The 18,949-nt window shown below is 44.7% G+C and overlaps 1 protein-coding gene across 6 annotated transcripts in view; it reads right to left on the bottom strand.

Annotated features, from left to right (window-relative positions):
* Positions 1–18,949, bottom strand: part of LOC143292482 (uncharacterized) — a 50,937-nt gene that overhangs the window by 13,949 nt on the left and 18,039 nt on the right. For 5 of the 6 annotated variants that reach the window (XR_013056652.1, XM_076602809.1, XM_076602810.1 and 2 more), the window contains exons 4-12: positions 17,561–17,809; positions 16,261–16,466; positions 15,666–15,738; positions 13,272–13,505; positions 11,614–11,772; positions 10,524–10,699; positions 8,444–8,587; positions 5,687–5,795; positions 1,899–1,984 (exon numbers count right to left, since the gene is read on the bottom strand). Coding sequence is in view for 5 of the 6 variants with exons in the window: in XM_076602809.1 (XP_076458924.1) it covers positions 1,899–1,984; positions 5,687–5,795; positions 8,444–8,587; positions 10,524–10,699; positions 11,614–11,772; positions 13,272–13,505; positions 15,666–15,738; positions 16,261–16,466; positions 17,561–17,809 (1,436 nt within the window). In the remaining variant the exon portion in view is untranslated. Of the gene's footprint in view, positions 1–1,898; positions 1,985–2,052; positions 2,155–5,686; positions 5,796–8,443; positions 8,588–10,523; positions 10,700–11,613; positions 11,773–13,271; positions 13,506–15,665; positions 15,739–16,260; positions 16,467–17,560; positions 17,810–18,949 lie in introns of those variants that run through there. The other variant, XM_076602812.1, reaches the window with a different exon arrangement.

Consider the following 18,949-nt stretch of genomic DNA (forward strand, 5'->3'; position numbering starts at 1 on the left):
TCAGTGGTGTGTTGTCACTGTGTCCTGTACCATAACAGTGGTGTGTTGTCACTGTGTCCTTTACCATAACAGTGGTGTGTTGTCACTGTGTTCTTTACCATAACAGTGGTGTGTTGTCACTGTGTCCTGTACCATAACAGTGGTGTGTTGTCACTGTGTCCTTTACCGTAACAGTGGTGTGTTGTCACAGTGTTCTTTACCATAACAGTGGTGTGTTGTCACTATGTTCTTTACTATAACAGTGGTGTGTTGTCACTGTATCCTTTACCATAACACTGGTGTGTTGTCACTGTGTCCTGTACCATAACAGTGGTGTGTTGTCACTGTGCCCTGTACCATAACAGTGGTGTGTTGCCACTGTGTCCTTTACCATAACAGTGGTGTGTTGTCACTGTGTCCTGTATGATAACAGCGGTGTGTTGTCACTGTGTTCTTTACCATAAGAGTGGTGTGTTGTGACTGTGTTCTTTACCATAACAGTGGTGTGTTGTCACTGTGTTCTGTACCATAACAGTGGTGTGTTGTCACTGTGTCCTGTACCATAACACTGGTGTGTTGTCACTGTGTCCTGTACCATAACAGTGGTGTGTTGTCACTGTGTCCTGTACCATAAGAGTGATGTGTTGTCATGTGTCCTTTACCATAACAGTGGTGTGTTGCCACTGTGTCCTTTACCATAACAGTGGTGTGTTGCCATTGTGTTCTTTACCATACCAGTGGTGTGTTGTCACTGTGTCCTGTACCATAACAGTGGTGTGTTGCCACTGTGTCCTTTACCATAACAGTGGTGTGTTGCCATTGTGTTCTTTACCATAACAGTGGTGTGTTGCCACTGTGTTCTTTACCATAACAGTGGTGTGTTGCCACTGTGTTCTTTACCATAACAGTGGTGTGTTCTCACTGTGTTCTTTACCATAACAGTGGTGTGTTGTCACTGTGTCCTGTACCATAACAGTGGTGTGTTGTCACTGTGTCCTTTACCAAACCAGTGGTGTGTTGTCACTGTGTCCTGTACCATAACAGTGGTGTGTTGTCACTGTGTCCTGTACCATAACAGTGGTGTGTTGTCACTGTGTCCTGTACCATAAGAGTGGTGTGTTGTCACTGTGTCCTGTACCATAACAGTGGTGTGTTGCCACTGTGTTCTTTACCATAACAGTGGTGTGTTGTCACTGTGTCCTGTACCATAACAGTGGTGTGTTGTCACTGTGTCCTGTACCATAACAGTGGTGTGTTGTCACTGTGTCCTTTACCATAACAGTGGTGTGTTGTCAGTGGTGTGTTGTCACTGTGTCCTTTACCATAACAGTGGTGTGTTGTCACTGTGTCCTGTATGATAACAGTCAGCATTATTCATGTCTGTGTTGTGGGATCTTTCAGTTCAGCATTTCAAACAATACTTTCTATCAACTGCTTATAATCACAACGGGTATCATTATCATCATGCCTTTTTAAGCATGTGATTTACGGGGGTTTTTAAGAAAGAAAAAAAATTCTAATCACTCCTCTCTACTCCAATGACCTTCTCACTCACACATGGACTTACACAAACACACTCACCCACAAATACATTGACACACAAACAACACACAACATATATCTTCACGGAGGATGGGGGCAGGGCAAACACGTGCACTCCGACACAGATCTCACAGCTAGCCTATCCTACACATACCAACCTGGCTAGATGCATTTCAAACCAACTAAAAACATATGTCATAATCACCAATGACAAAAATAACAAATAAAAAAAACACATGCAGGAAGGGAGAAAGACATAAAAATTTTTTTTAAAAACACCTCTGGATTTTTATACACTGCCTATACATTGGTGAACCCTCAGAGAACAGGGGAAAGGTCCACCGTCTCTGACATGACACAGGCGACACCCCACTGACCTCACTGTCACCCTCGTAGGCGCTGGACATCTGACTGTCACGTGACCCCATGCTCCAGCCACTGTCCCGAGAGGAGCTGCTGGAACCTGCACACAGGCACACAGTTTCACTTTCACTGACTGTCACGTGACCCCATGCTCCAGCCACTGTCCCGAGAGGAGCTGCTGGAACCTGCACACAGGCACACAGTTTCACTTTCACTGACTGTCACGTGACCCCATGCTCCAGCCACTGTCCCGAGAGGAGCTGCTGGAACCTGCACACAGGCACACAGTTTCACTTTCACTTACAAGCAGTTTAGGAACATACACACAGGCACACAGCCACACAGAGGAGGAGTTTGTATTATACTCCATGTTTGGTGTTTACATATACTTACCATGTCAAACTGATGCAAACTAGGCCTATGGTTTGCTCTGTTTGGCCAAATTTCGCACGGCTAACAGTGAAAAGACGCCCCTCTTAGTCTGGCCCGCTCTTAGCACACAGGCACACAGCCACACAGTTTCACTTTCACTTGCGAGGAGTTTAGGAACATACACAAAGGCACACAGCCACACTTTCACTTGCGAGGAGTTTAGGAACATACACACAGCCACACAGTTTCACTTTCACTTGCGAGGAGTTTAGGAACATACACACAGGCACACAGCCACACAGTTTTACTTTCACTTGCGAGCAGTTTAGGAACATACACAAAGGCACACAGTTTTACTTTCACTTGCGAGCAGTTTAGGAACATACACACAGGCACACAGTTTCACTATCACTTACAAGGAGTTTAGGAACAACACACAGGCACACAGTTTCACTTTCAGTCACAAGGAGTTTAGGAACAACACACAGCCACACAGTTTCACTTTCAGTCACAAGGAGTTTAGGAACAACACACAGGCACACAGTTTCACTTTCAGTCACAAGGAGTTTAGGAACAACACACAGGCACACAGTTTCACTTTCAGTCACAAGGAGTTTAGGAACAACACACAGGCACACAGTTTCACTTTCACTTACAAGGAGTTTAGGAACAACACACAGGCACACAGTTTCACTTTCAGTCACAAGGAGTTTAGGAACAACACACAGCCACACAGTTTCACTTTCAGTCACAAGGAGTTTAGGAACAACACACAGCCACACAGTTTCACTTTCAGTCACAAGGAGTTTAGGAACAACACACAGCCACACAGTTTCACTTTCAGTCACAAGGAGTTTAGGAACAACACACAGCCACACAGTTTCACTTTCAGTCACAAGGAGTTTAGGAACAACACACAGCCACACAGTTTCACTTTCAGTCACAAGGAGTTTAGGAACAACACACAGCCACACAGTTTCACTTTCAGTCACAAGGAGTTTAGGAACAACACACAGCCACACAGTTTCACTTTCAGTCACAAGGAGTTTAGGAACAACACACAGCCACACAGTTTCACTTTCAGTCACAAGGAGTTTAGGAACAACACACAGCCACACAGTTTCACTTTCAGTCACAAGGAGTTTAGGAACAACACACAACCACACAGTTTCACTTTCAGTCACAAGGAGTTTAGGAACAACACACAGCCACACAGTTTCACTTTCAGTCACAAGGAGTTTAGGAACAACACACAGCCACACAGTTTCACTTTCAGTCACAAGGAGTTTAGGAACAACACACAACCACACAGTTTCACTTTCAGTCACAAGGAGTTTAGGAACAACACACAGCCACACAGTTTCACTTTCAGTCACAAGGAGTTTAGGAACAACACACAACCACACAGTTTCACTTTCAGTCACAAGGAGTTTAGGGACAACACACAGCCACACAGTTTCACTTTCAGTCACAAGGAGTTTAGGAACAACACACAGGCACACAGTTTCACTTTCAGTCACAAGGAGTTTAGGAACAACACACAGGCACACAATAACACAGTTTCACTATCAGTTACAAGGAGTTTAGGGACAACACACAGGCACACAGTTTCACTTTCAGTCACAAGGAGTTTAGGAACAACACACAGGCACACAATAACACAGTTTCACTATCAGTTACAACAAGGTTTCAAAGCAAGCGGACTGATCCAGACACATGACACCACATCGCTTTAAAAACAAAAAAAGCAAAAACAGCAGCTGCCTGACCTACACATAAAACAGACACAGACAGATACAGAATGGTACAGGAACACAGCAAAACAAACAGTGATTTATCAACAGAGCATAACAGACAGATAATACATTAACAGATCTTAAGGGTATAAACAGAGCCAAACACAGATAGATAGATAGACAGACAGATAGATAGATAGATAGACTGATACAATGGCTTATGAACAAAGCATAACAGATACATACATCAACAGAATGTGACATATATAGAGTAATACTGAACAGAGCTCAACAGATAGAATGTAACATGGACAGAGAGTAACAATTAGAACAAAACATGACCACAACTCAGCTGGTAAAATGACACATGAATAAGCTTAACAAATTTACAACTTCTGCTCCCACTTTCACTCGAATGTACATGAATGGGCTTTCACGTGCATGACCGTTTTTACCCTGCCATATAGGTAGCCATACTCCATTTTTGGGGTATGCATGCTGGGTATGTTCATGTTTCCATAACCCACCGAACGCTGACATGGATTACAGGATCTTTAACATGCCTATTTGATCTTCTGCTTGCAAATACACATGAAGAGGGTTCAGGCACAAGCAGGTCTGCACATATGTTGACTTGGGAGATTGGGAAAATCTTCACTCTTTACCCACCAGGCGCCGTTACTGAGATTCGAACCCGGGATCCTCAGATTGAAGGTCCAACGCTTTAACCACTCAGCCATTGCGCGCTTTAAAGGTTAAATCACGTAAATGAAACTGTGAGACCACCCACTGATCTAGAAATAGGGTCTGTCCACCGCCTGTCCGTCACCTGTCAGGCGATTGATTCCGGCACCTTCAGATTGAAAGTCCAATGTTTTAACCACCCAGCTATTGCACCCATCAAATTTACAACAATACATAATGAGAGCTGAACAGACTTGACATGAACACTGCAAGTTGTGGGAGAGGTTATTCTCGTGTCATTCTTTAAAGGATTCCCCTTTTCTTCCCCAGCAGATACAGCTATATCTACGAGGATCAGTCATGGCTTTGATGCCTGCTTGAAAACTGGGACTCAGCTTTATTGATGGATTCATGACCGTCTATACTATTCTAGATTTTTTTTTTTCACCATGTGCACGGTTTAGTGCCCACAACATCTTACTCTTCCCACCTTGTTTTGAATGGCTGACTCATGATGCAACCATTACCGTGCTTTGATTTTCATTCTTGATGGGCATAACAGCACATAACAGTGGATTCAGCACTTCACTTTTTGGATCTGAATCCAGGTCATGGAGCCGGGGGGGTTAAGGGTGGATCTCCCTGTTCAACAGATGTGCAGATGTGCAAGTACCTGAACCCCCTGCACATGTTTACGCAAGCAGAAGATCACACTTGCAGATTGAATATCCCCTTCATGTCAGCGTTCAGTCGGTATGTGGCTGCCTACATATGGTGGGGCATGTAAAAGCCCACTACTTGATTTTACAAGTGAACACAGCAGTTGCAGCACAGGAACACAGAATAACGGTTAACAGTGATGGTATCACTCTGTCTTGTCAACATGTTGTGCCACAGGCAGCAGCACTGACACAGACAGACAGACACACGGTGCAGGTCAACATGTTGTGCCACAGGCAGCAGCGCTGACACAGACAGACAGACACACGGTGCAGGGTGGCAGGACTCACTGGCGGTGCTGGTGCGGTCAGAGCAGGACAGGAAGAGCTGACTGGTGGACGCTGACTTGGTGTACACCTTTGTCCCCTTCTTCTTCCCCTCTCGCTGCACCACAGGTTCCTGAAACACCTCACGCGTCTTTATTTCCTGCACTACTGCACTCCTGAAACGTCTCACGCCTCTTTATTTCCTGCACTGCTGCACTCCTGAAACGTCTCACGCCTCTTTATTTCCTGCACTACTGCACTCCTGAAACACCTCACGCCTCTTTATTTCCTGCACTGCTGCACTCCTGAAACGTCTCACGCCTCTTTATTTCCTGCACTGCTGCACTCCTGAAACACCTCACGCCTCTTTATTTCCTGCACTACTTCACTCCTGAAACGCCTCACACCTCTTTATTTCCTGCACTGCTGCACTCCTGAAACGTCTCACGCCTCTTTATTTCCTGCACTACTTCACTCCTGAAACGCCTCACACCTCTTTATTTCCTGCACTGCTGCACTCCTGAAACGTCTCACGCCTCTTTATTTCCTGCACTGCTGCACTCCTGACACATACCCCTTTACTCCCTACACTACTGCACTCCTGACACATACCCCTTTACTCCCTACACTACTGCACTCCTGACACATGCCCCTTTACTCCCCACACTACTGCACTCCTGACACATGCCCCTTTACTCCCCACACTACTGCACTCCTGACACATGCCCCTTTACTCCCTATACTACTGCACTCCTCACACATACCCCTTTACTCCCCACACTACTGCACTCCTCACACATACCCCTTTACTCCCCACACTACTGCACTCCTGACACATGCCCCTTTACTCCCCACACTACTGCACTCCTGACACATGCCCCTTTACTCCTCACACTACTGCACTCCTGACACATGCCCCTTTACTCCCCACACTACTGCACTCCTGACACATACCCCTTTACTCCCTAGACTACTTTACTCCTGACACATGCCCCTTTACACCCTACACTACTGCACTCCTGACACATACCCCTTTACTCCCTACACTACTGCACTCCTGACACATACCCGTTTACTCCTCACACTACTGCACTTCTGACACATGCCCCTTTACTCCCTACACTACTGCACTCCTGACACATACCCGTTTACTCCTCACACTACTGCACTCCTGACACATACCCCTTTACTCCCCACACTACAGCACTCCTGACACATACCCCTTTACTCCCCACACTACAGCACTCCTGACACATGCCCCTTTACTCCCTACACTACAGCACTCCTGACACATACCCCTTTACTCCCCACACTACAGCACTCCTGACACATACCCCTTTACTCCCCACACTACAGCACTCCTGACACATGCCCCTTTACTCCCCACACTACTGCACTCCTGACACATACCCCTTTACTCCCTATACTACTGCACTCCTGACACATACCCGTTTACTCCTCACACTACTGCACTTCTGATGCATGCCCCTTTACTCCCTACACTACTGCGCTCCTGACACATACCCCTTTACTCCCCACACTACTGCGCTCCTGACACATACCCCTTTACTCCCTACACTACTGCGCTCCTGACACATACCCCTTTACTCCCCACACTACTGCGCTCCTGACACATACCCCTTTACTCCCTACACTACTGCGCTCCTGACACATACCCCTTTGCTCCTCACACTACTGCACTCCTGACACATACCCCTTTGCTCCTCATACTACTGCGCTCCTGACACATACCCCTTTGCTCCTCACACTACTTCACTCCTGACACATACCCCTTTACTCCCCACACTACCGCACTCCTGACACATGCCCCTTTACTCCCCACACTACAGCACTCCTGACACATGCCCCTTTACTCCCTACACTACTTCACTCCTGACACATGCCCCACATCTGTTTATTCACCACACTACTGATTCCTGACACATGCCCCATATCTGTTTATTCACCACACTACTGATTCCCGACACATGCCCCATACCTCTTTATTCACCACACTACTGATTCCTGACACATGCCCCATACCTCTTTATTCACCACACTACTGATTCCTGACACATGCCCCGTACCTCTTTATTCACCACACTACTGATTCCTGACACATGCCCCATGCCTCTTTATTCACCACACTACTGATTCCTGACACATGCCCCATACCTCTGTATTTCCCACTCTGCCACACTCCTGACACATGCCCCTTTATTCCCCTTCCTGTGATGATCAGAGCTGATGGCGGGATGTTCATGACCGATGTGAAGTTTAAAGGTGGGAGACATATCACCTAGTTACTGTTATATCAAGCAGAATGGTATGGTATGGTATGGTATGGTATGGTATGGTATGGTATGGTGTGCTATGCTATGCTATGCTATGCTATGCTATGCTATGCTATGGATACTTATGGCATGTCTGGTTGTGGGATAATATGATCCATTTCTTTTCATATCAAGTTAAATGATGGGATAAACATGACATACTTATATAGGCACAGTTGAACCTCATATCACAGTAAGTAGATGTAAAGTAGATATGAAGTAGATGTGAAGTGGATATAAAGCCACTATGAAATATGAAGTAGATATGAAGTACCCAATTTTAATATGAAGTAGATGTGAAGAAGATATGAAGTACCCAATTTTAATATGAAGTAGATGTGAAGAAGATACGAAGTACCCAATTTTAATATGAAGTAGATGTGAAGAAGATATGAAGTACCCAAAAATATGAAGTAGATATGAAGTAGGTGTGAACCTGGTATCTTACTGTGATGTTCAGTTTGATGGTGGGGTTGGCCTGTCGCCCTCCCAGCCCCATGCGAGCGAAGATGCTTTTGGACGACTTGCTGCCTTTCTTATTCAGAGCCTCCCGCACCTTCTGGTACTCCGCCTTGATCTGGTCCAGTTCTTTCTGTAAGTATCAGTATCAGTATCAGTAGCTCAAGGAGGCGTCAAATCCATATACGCTACACCACATCTGCCAAGCAGATGCCTGACCAGCAGCGTAACCCAACACGCTTAATCAGGCCTTGAGAAAAAAAATATATATATACATAAGTAAAATTTTTAAAATAATAAAAATGAAATAAAATAAAATAAAATTAAAAAAAAAATATATATATATTTTTTTAATGAAAATGAATAAATAAAGTAAAAAAATAAAATAACAATAATAATAATACACACACACACACATACACGCACACACGCAGACACACACACACATGAACACATGCACACACATGCATGCGCACACACACACACACACACACACACACACACACATACACATGCATACACACACTCACCCACACACACATGCACATACACATACATACACCCACATATGCACACACACACACACACACACACACACACACACACACACACACACACACACTGAATATCACAATCTGTCTCTTTTTGCACAGCATTGCATCAGTGTGTCACGACCCAGTAATGCACATACTTAGCCACACGATGGGCACAACAATCAGTCATTAGACTTTCAATCTTAAGTTCTTGGGTTCAAATGCTGACCGCAGCACCTGCTGGGTTAAAGGTGGAGATGTTTTTTCCAACCTTCCAGGTCAACAAGTGTGCAGGCCTGCAAGCACCGGAATCCCCTTCATGTGTTTATGCACACATAAGTTTAACTCACTCAGTACGGCCAGTCCTCTCTTCTCTTCTACACAGACCCCTCGGATGTCCAGTGGGTGTCTGAATGACCCAACCTTTAGCTTCCATCGTCAGAATTGTGGTATTCTTTGTCAACATTCACCTCTTCAGTATAAGAGCCTTCCGCTTGAAATATTTTGATGATGGTAACTGGGGTGAAACGCTGTTAACGTCGTCTCTTTCGCCGTTCGTATGGAGAGAGTTTTAAACATGCACATTTAAGATCCAGTTATCCATGTCTGCGTTTAGGGGGAGATGGAAACAAGAACATACCCACATGCAAACCCCTGAAATGGGAGTGTGGCTGCCAACATGGTGGGGGTAAGAACAGCCATACATGTAAAAACCCACTTGTATACATATGAATAAACATGGGAGTTGCAGCCCATAAACAGAAGGAGAACAAGAACAAGAAGAAAAAGAACAAGAAGCAGAAAAAGAAAAATGACGTGGAACACAATGAACCACAGGCCTATCACTGTAAGATTTAACTGATATGATGAAGTACACAACCACTGTGCTTAGCAACCAAGGATGTAGAATCAACTGCGTGGAGGTAACACTGATCAAAGAGTGACACTGCACTGCATCAGTGGAGTAGAACCAGCCCAGCACTGACAAGGAACCTATCATTCTGCAAAGATTCAGGACCACTAACACTGCAAGGGACTTCTTCTTCTTCTTCTTCTGCGTTCGTGGGCTTCAACTCCCACGTTCACTCGTATATACGCGAGTGGGCTTTTTACGTGTATGACCGTTTTTACCCCGCCATGTAGGCAACCATACTCTGCTTTTGGGGGTGTGCATGCTGGGTATGTTCTTGTTTCCATAACCCACCGAACGCTGACAAGGATTACAGGATCTTTAACGTGCGTATTTGATCTTATGCTTGCGTATACACACGAAGGGGGTTCAGGCACTGGCAGGTCTGCACATATGTTGACCTGGGAGATCGTAAAAATCTCCACCCTTTACCTACCAGGCGCCGTCACCGTGATTCGAACCCGGGACCCTCAGATCGAAAGTCCAACGCTTTAACCACTCGGCTATGGTGCCCGTCACTGCAAGTGACACACAACAAACTTGTCAGTCAACTTCCACAGTGACAGAAGGGTGAGACTGTAGTGTTTGAATCATCAGCGGCCGAGAACCACAGACGCTTCACAGACCTGTCTCTCTTTGAAGCTGCTGGTCTGTTTCTTGCCGTAGCGCTCATGCCAGGCGTTGAAGAGCATGCGGGCCTCGTTCAGGTTTATTTCCTTATTCTTCACCATCTCGTGGAGCTCGATCAGCTCGTCCTGACTGCGTGACCCCAGGGCTCCCTTGGACAGCGCCGGCCGGAAAGCTACACACACACACACACACACACAGGTGAGTGTACACATATGCCTACCCATGCACACAAATACACATGCAAATGCATACACAGACACATAAAGGCATAGTACATGCATACACATACAAGAGCATACACACACACATATGCACACACGCACGCATGCATGCACACATGCATGCGCGCACACATGCACACACACACACACGCATGCACACACCACCACCACCACCACCACCACCAACAGCAACAACCCCCCCCCACACACACACACACATACCCACACACACACACAAGCATACACACAAACACATATCACCACCAGCACCACCACAACAACCACCACCACCACCACCAACCACAAGAAGCACACACACACACACACACACACACACACACCAAAGTAACACAAACACACATACATTCCAACTCACCAATACCATACACACACATACACATACATATACACAACACACATACACACACACATACACACACACACACACTCACACACACACACACACACACACACACATGCGCGTGCACACACATACACACACACACAAACACACCAGCACAACACACACTCACAAACATTACAACACACCAACACAATAAAATACTGTTTAAACCAACACAACACAACACAACATCACACACACACACACACACACACACACACACACACACACACACACACACACCACCACCACCACCACCACCACTACCACCACGACAGCAACAACAACAACAACACACACATACAACACACACACATAGCAAGACACCAAAGAAAACACACACACACAGAGACACACAGACGCACACACACACACACACACAAAATCTCTATTCCCCCCCCAGCCCCCCCCCCACCCCCCCCCCCCCCCCACACACACACACACCCTGCCCCCCAAACATACGATCCGTCTTGCCCATGCCCATGAATTCAGAGGCACTCATGCCAGAGGAGGGGATGGCGGGCAGGGTCCTAGCCTTCAGGTCCACCTCACTGATGGACTCCATGGCAAAGGAGGGACTGGGGCACCGCTCTGACTGTGACCGGGGCGAACTGGCACACACTGGGCATCAAGTCACCTTTATGAGTCAGTGCTCTCTCATCTTTGTTAAGTCAGTGCTATGTCAACTTTGTTAAGTCAGTGTCCTTGTTCTGTCATCTTTGTTAAGTCAGTGTCCTTGTTCTGCCATCTTTGTTCAGTCAGTGTCCTTGTTCTGTCATCTTTGTTCAGTCAGTGTTTTTGTTCTGTCATCTTTGTTAAGTCAGTGTCCTTGTTCTGCCATCTTTGTTCAGTCAGTGTCCTTGTTCTGTCATCTTTGTTCAGTCAGTGTTTTTGTTCTGTCATCTTTGTTCAGTCAGTGTCCTTGTTCTGTCATCTTTGTTAAGTCAGTGTCCTTGTTCTGCCATCTTTGTTCAGTCAGTGTCCTTGTTCTGTCATCTTTGTTCAGTCAGTGTTTTTGTTCTGTCATCTTTGTTCAGTCAGTGTTTTTGTTCTGCCATCTTTGTCAAGTCAGTGTTCTGTCAACTTTGTTGAGTCAGTGTTCTGTTCTATCATCTTTGTTCAGTCAGTGTTTTTGTTCTGCCATCTTTGTTAATTCAGTGTTCTGTCAACTTTGTTAAGTCAGTGTTCTGTCAACTTTGTTGAGTCAGTGTTTTTGTTCTGCCATCTTTGTTAATTCAGTGTTCTGTCAACTTTGTTAAGTCAGTGTTCTATCATCTTTGTTCAGTCAGTGTTTTTGTTCTGTCATCTTTGTTAAGTCAGTGTTCTGTCAACTTTGTTCAGTCAGTGTTCTTGTTCTGTCATCTTTGTTCAGTCAGTATTCTTGTTCTGTCAGTGTTTTTGTTCTGCCATCTTTGTTAAGTCAGTGTTCTGTCTACTTTGTTGAGTCAGTGTTTTTGTTCTGTCATCTTTGTTAAGTCAGTGTTCTGTCAGCTTTGTTGAGTCAGTGTTCTTGTTCTGTCAACTTTGTTCAGTCAGTGTTCTTGTTCTGTCATCTTTGTTAAGTTAGTGTTCTGTCAACTTTGCTAAGTCAGTGTTCTGTCATCTTTATCAAGGCAGTGGTATGTCATCTTTATTAAGGCAGTGGTATGTCATCTTTATTAAGGCAGTGGTATGTCATCTTTATTAGTCAAAATTCTGTCACCTTTGCAAGTCATTGATCTGCCAACTTTATAAGTCAGTGATCTGTCATCTTAATAAGACCGTGATCTGTCAACTTGAGAGGTCAGTCTTTCTTTTCTGCCTCCTTCTATAAACAAATGCCTTCAGTAATCTTCACTAAAAACCAGTCTCCTAAATTTCAGAATTTTTTTTTCTTTCCCCCTAACAGAATCCTGTCTTCTTCATAAATCAGTTTTGTTTGTTTTGAGGGGGAGTGTTTCCTGTATTAATCATGTTATATAGATAGATAGATAGATAGATTGACAGACAGACATATATGAAACACAATACAGTTTTGCAATAATCAACGGCCTGTGACAAGTTGTGTGTATGTGTGCGTGGTTGCATACGCGTGCGTGCGTGCGTGTGTATGAGACACTGGTGTGACAGAGGTGAGTTACCTTTCACACGAGGTGGAGGAAGAGGGGGTCGATCAGAACGGCTAGCCCCCGCACTGTGAGCAGAATCCTGGGAGGCAGCCTGCTCTGCTGCTGACGACAGGGGCCCGCCTCGGGATGGTGGTGGCGGGGGCAGATTCATCGCGACGGTCACCGCCGGTTCACTCATTGTTCGGGACCTTGACGTGGAAGCTAAAGCCTGTGTCATGTCCTCATAGTCCTCCTGGTCTTCCTGATCTGTCGTCAGTCGATCCACACCAGGTCAGCTCCTCTGACACTTTGGGGTTGTTGTTTTTTTATAATATACACATGCTTCTGTGTCTCTTACTGTCAACAGTTTACATGGCAGTGTCAGCTGTTTTATGTGTCCACCACTGTGAACAGTTCATACAGCAAGGTCAACTTTTTTGTGTGTATCTCCCACTGTTAGCGGTTCACATGACAATGTCTGCTACTTAATGTATCCACCAATGTCAACAACTTACATGGCAATGTCAGCTGCTTTACGCGTCTGTTACTGTCAACAATTTATATGACAATGTCAGGTGTTTTACATGTCCATAACTGTCAACAGTTTACATGAGAATGTCAGCTTTTTCATGTGTCTGTCACTGTCAGAAGTTTACATGACAACATCAGCTATTTTACATGTCTGTGTCCATCACTATCAACAGTTTACATGATAATATCAGCTGTTTTATGTCAGCCACTGTCAACAATTTATATGGCAATATCAGGTGTTTTATGTGTCCACCAACGTCAACAGTTTATATGACAATATCAGCTGTTTTACATGTCTGTCAATGTCAATGATTTGCATCACAACGTAAGCTGTTCTATGTGTCCATTTCTGTCAACAGCTTACATGACAATGTCAGCTGTTTAATGTGTCCCACTGTAAACAGTTTACATGAGAACGTCAGCTGTTTTATGTGTCCACCAATGTCAACAGTTTACAGGGCAATGTCAGCTGTTTTATGTGTCCTATTGTCAACATTTTACAAGACAATACCAGCTATTTGACATATCTGTCAGAGTTAACAGTTTACATGACAATGTCAGCTGTTTTATGTGTCTGTCAGAGTCAACAGTTTACATGACAGTGTCAGCTGTTTTATGTGTCTGTCAGAGTCAACAGTTTACATGACAATGTCAGCTGTTTTACGTGTCTGTCAGAGTCAACAGATTACAAGACAATGTCAGATGTTCAGGCAGTGCCAGCAGTTCAAAACAACGCTGACCACTGTGTTATAAAGTTCAGAGTCAGATAAAAGCTTTAAATGACTGTCAGCTGTTTGATTTGGTACTGTCAACACTTCAACATGCGTAACGCTGCTGTTCTAAACAGCGCTGTCATTGACACAAGAAAAAATGTCAAGAAAAATCTTGTCCACACCTTTTTGTGTGTGATCCCTGCTGACAGACAGACAGACAGACAGACAGACGAGAGGGAACAGATATCTTCCTTGGCAGAGGTGATAGCAGGTCAGATATGAAGAGGTTATAAATATTTCACACAGTTCGCAACAACCAGGAAGGGATGATAAAAGAAAAGCTAAAAAAAAATTATAAAAAAATTTTAAATCTAGTTCAAGTGGACAGATAAACACTGATAATGAATTGTGTCACACAGGTTATATCATAATTTAGGTGAGAGCAATAACAGAATAAGCTCAACAATATACAACATGTAACTGACACATCCGGTAAGAGGGGATGGTTAAACAAATCGGGTAAGAGGTGAATATAAAGCCAAATCAAATACATGGTCAGTAAAAAAAAAATTTTTTTAAATCAAAGATGATATTAAAATCTCCACCCTTAACCCACAAAGCACTGTGACTAGGATTCCAGTCCACTCAGGACGCTAAAATTTAAGTCCAACACTTTAACCATTCCGCAACTGCAACCCCCATGTAAGTCATGTAAAGGGGTTGGTCAGACAGATCAGTGTGGTCAGACAGATCAGTGTGGTCAGATCAGTGTGGTCAGATCAGTGTGGTCAGACAGATCAGGGGGTGGTCAGACAGATCAGGGGGTGGTCAGACAGATCAGGGGGTCAGACAGATCAGGGGGTGGTCAGACAGATCAGTGTGGTCAGACAGATCAGGGGGTGGTCAGACAGATCAGTGTGGTCAGACAGATCAGTGTGGTCAGACAGATCAGGGGGTGGTCAGACAGATCAGGGGGTGGTCAGACAGATCAGGGGGTGGTCAGACAGATCAGGGGGTGGTCAGACAGATCAGGGGGTGGTCAGACAGATCAGGGTGGTCAGACAGATCAGTGTGGTCAGACAGATCAGGGGGTGGTCAGACAGATCAGGGGGTGGTCAGACAGATCAGGGTGGTCAGACAGATCAAGGGGTGGTCAGGGTGAGAGTAGTCGGTCAATACTCACCTGGTTCAGCAGAGGCAGAGAGGGGATGCATGGTCAGATAACTGTCGTAGATGTGTTTTGCTGCCTGCATCTCCTGCACACACAGACCAACACTCTGCCTCGTCCTGTCTTTCACTGCTCTATGTAGGACTGATGTCTCCAGCTTTTGAAATCTTATATGTATGTAAAGGTTCTTTAATATGCATCTATTCTTTCATTTACTTATGATGTAAAATCATAATGTCAGAAGATGATTATGATGGTGATGGTGGTTGTAATGGTGGTGATAATGGTGGTGATGGTGGTGATAATGGTGGTGATGCTGGTGGTGGTGATGATGCTGGCGGTGATAATAATGAAGGTGATGATGATGGGTGGTGATGATGGTGGTGAACTACTTTGCACACACAAAATACATTAGCAGACAAGACCTAGTTAACTGTCTTACTACCAAGGCAACACAACAAAACCACCATGAAAACACACACGTATAGACCCAATACCCATCGAGCATGGCAAGACAAAGTAAACAGAAGAAGATAATAATGATAATGAGAAGAACAACAATGATCATGACGAGACAACGGCCAGGACTGTAGAGAAAGGACTCTCATACCATGAAATCAAGGATGTACGTTTGCAGCTCCTCAAAGCCGCCAAGGTCAGCGAGTTCAGCAGGGTTGTGCCCGTCACAGTTAGGTATCATGAAAGCGTTGGAACTGCCGGGACTCTCCAGAAGAGCCGCGCAGAACTCGGACAGACCGTGGGCAGCAGCATAGTGCAGCAGTGTTGGGTACAGAGTCTCTGAGTTCACCTGTTGCTCTGCACACACACACACACACACACACACACACACACACACACACACACACACATACATTCACACACACACACACACACACACACACACACACACACACACACACACACACACACACACACACACACACACACACACACACACACATACATTCACACACGCATGCGCACACGCGCATACACACAGTATGAATGCATGTACACACACACACACACACACACACACATCTCTTGTATGCACACACACACACACACACACACACACACACACACACACACACACACACATACATTCACACACGCATGCGCACACGCGCACACACACAGTATGAATGCATGTACACACACACACACACACACACACACATCTCTTGTATGCACACACACACACACACACACACACACACACACACAACTCTTGTATGCACACATGCACACACACACACACAATTGCATGCACACATACACACACACAAGATCCAAAATAATAAAAATCGAAAAAAACAACCAAACAAAGCATGTAGAAGCACCAAGGAAAATAAACGGAAAATAAAAGAAACAAAAACGAAATGGTACTCCATCACGTACACACAACTGAGGTGTGAAAACAAACAGAGAGAGGGAAACCTTGCAGTTGTAATCTCCTATTATCCATGAGTGATTGTAAAATGTTTTCATTTGGAAAGAAAAGAACCTTCTTTACAAGGGAAGAGAGAGAGAGCGAAGGATGGTGACAAGGGCAAGGAAGGGAAGCAAATACTGTCATGTTTAAACTGGTATCATTACGAGTTATTGTTCAGTTCAGTTCAGTTACTCAAAGAGGCGTCACTGCGTTTCGGACAAAACTATATAATTATGCGCTTCACCACATCTGCTAAGCAGATTCCTGACCAGCAGCGTAACCCGACACGCTGAGTCAGGCCTTGAGAGTTATAATGCAGGTAAAATAGACAAGACTGAGAACTGTTCAGCTTCAAAACTATTTATTATTCCACCATCTTCTTTTTCTTCCATCACTTCCGGGGATCTATTTATGTCATTCACTACTGGCTTTCTCCAGCAGCTCATGGAGTACCGAGTCTAAGCACCACAGGTACCTGTCTGCTCCGACACGGAGAGGTGCTGGAAGATGGTCTCCAGGCCGCAATCAGCGGAGGGGACACTGGCGCTGAAGACGTCTTTGAGACGCAGGTCCAGGTGAGGCAGGTCGGGGACGCCCATCACCTGACACAGGTACTGAGGGCTGCGGAACACCCGCTCCTCCACCCCCCACACCGTCAGCGTCGTCCTCACCCGCGCTCTCCCTCCCTCCTCCACCACCACCCTGTGCTTGCCTGGCGCCAGCTCTGTGCTCATCAATCAATCAACCAACCAGGGATTTTAGTGTGTGAAACAGTGCACAGAAATTTGCCTTCATGCTCATCATAAAGAAAAAGATTTTTTTTTTAAACCAAAAAAGTTGCAATTCATCTTAAGAAATAATGATTTGAAAGAATAGCCACAGTCATTCCAAGGTATAAGATCACTGGCATGATCCATGGCAGAGGTAGGGGCTGGGAGACAGGGTGTAGGAGGGAAGGAAGGGTACTGCATGATCACGTCAAAGGGACAGCCAGTCAGTCAATGGGCACTACATTTTCAGTGTGTTGTGTTAAAGCGTAGGTCATGCATCCGCTTGTTTTCCTTTTGAGGATATCTGGTGTAGTGCATATGGATCATTCTGCATGCTTTGGCACCTCCTTTGAAACTGAAACTGTGGTTTCCAGGTTTAATTAGTGTCCATATTGTCTGCGGTTACCATCTTCAACTTATCAAATTGTTGATGTTTTTCGCATGGCAAAGGATTTTTCTTTTTCTTGTCAAATATCAAATCAATTGACACAAAACATTTTGCTTTTCAAAGTCATGTTTTTTTGTTTAAACTGGAAGATGCATCAATGCACAGATATAACTACCAACTCTTAATTTCTCTAACTCAGATAATGACGTGATTCTGATTCTGCAGCAGACTGTACTAAAACTGAGAAAAGTGTACAAGTTCAGATGACAGTTATCAATAATGGTGAAATACAATGTGTTCAAAATTACAAGTATCAATGATACAAAGCATTAACAAATATCAATGATGATGAGATACAAAGTGTTGACAATGCACAATGTAACCATCGCCTTGTACTGAAACTGAGACAATTTTCATTGCTTCTTTAAGTCTCCATACTTAAGCGCCTGAAATGTCCAAGAAGGCTTGGGATGTGGATACCTACTGCACAGCTATACATGATTATTTACAAAGCATATTCATGTAGCTCACTAACAACTCAACAGTGTTGTTTTTTATTGCAACGGACGAAACCCAAATCTAACCCTCTCTTTTTGAGGGGGGAAAAATACAAAGACTGATTCATGAAGAGACATGGGCACAAAGAGAACAGTCCTCACTTCAACATGTTCACATGATAACCATCCAGATGAGGAGTAAAAAAAAA

The sequence above is a fragment of the Babylonia areolata genome, chromosome 18 (genome assembly GCF_041734735.1).
Source record: "Babylonia areolata isolate BAREFJ2019XMU chromosome 18, ASM4173473v1, whole genome shotgun sequence".
Classification (NCBI taxonomy): Eukaryota; Metazoa; Mollusca; class Gastropoda; order Neogastropoda; family Buccinidae; genus Babylonia; species Babylonia areolata.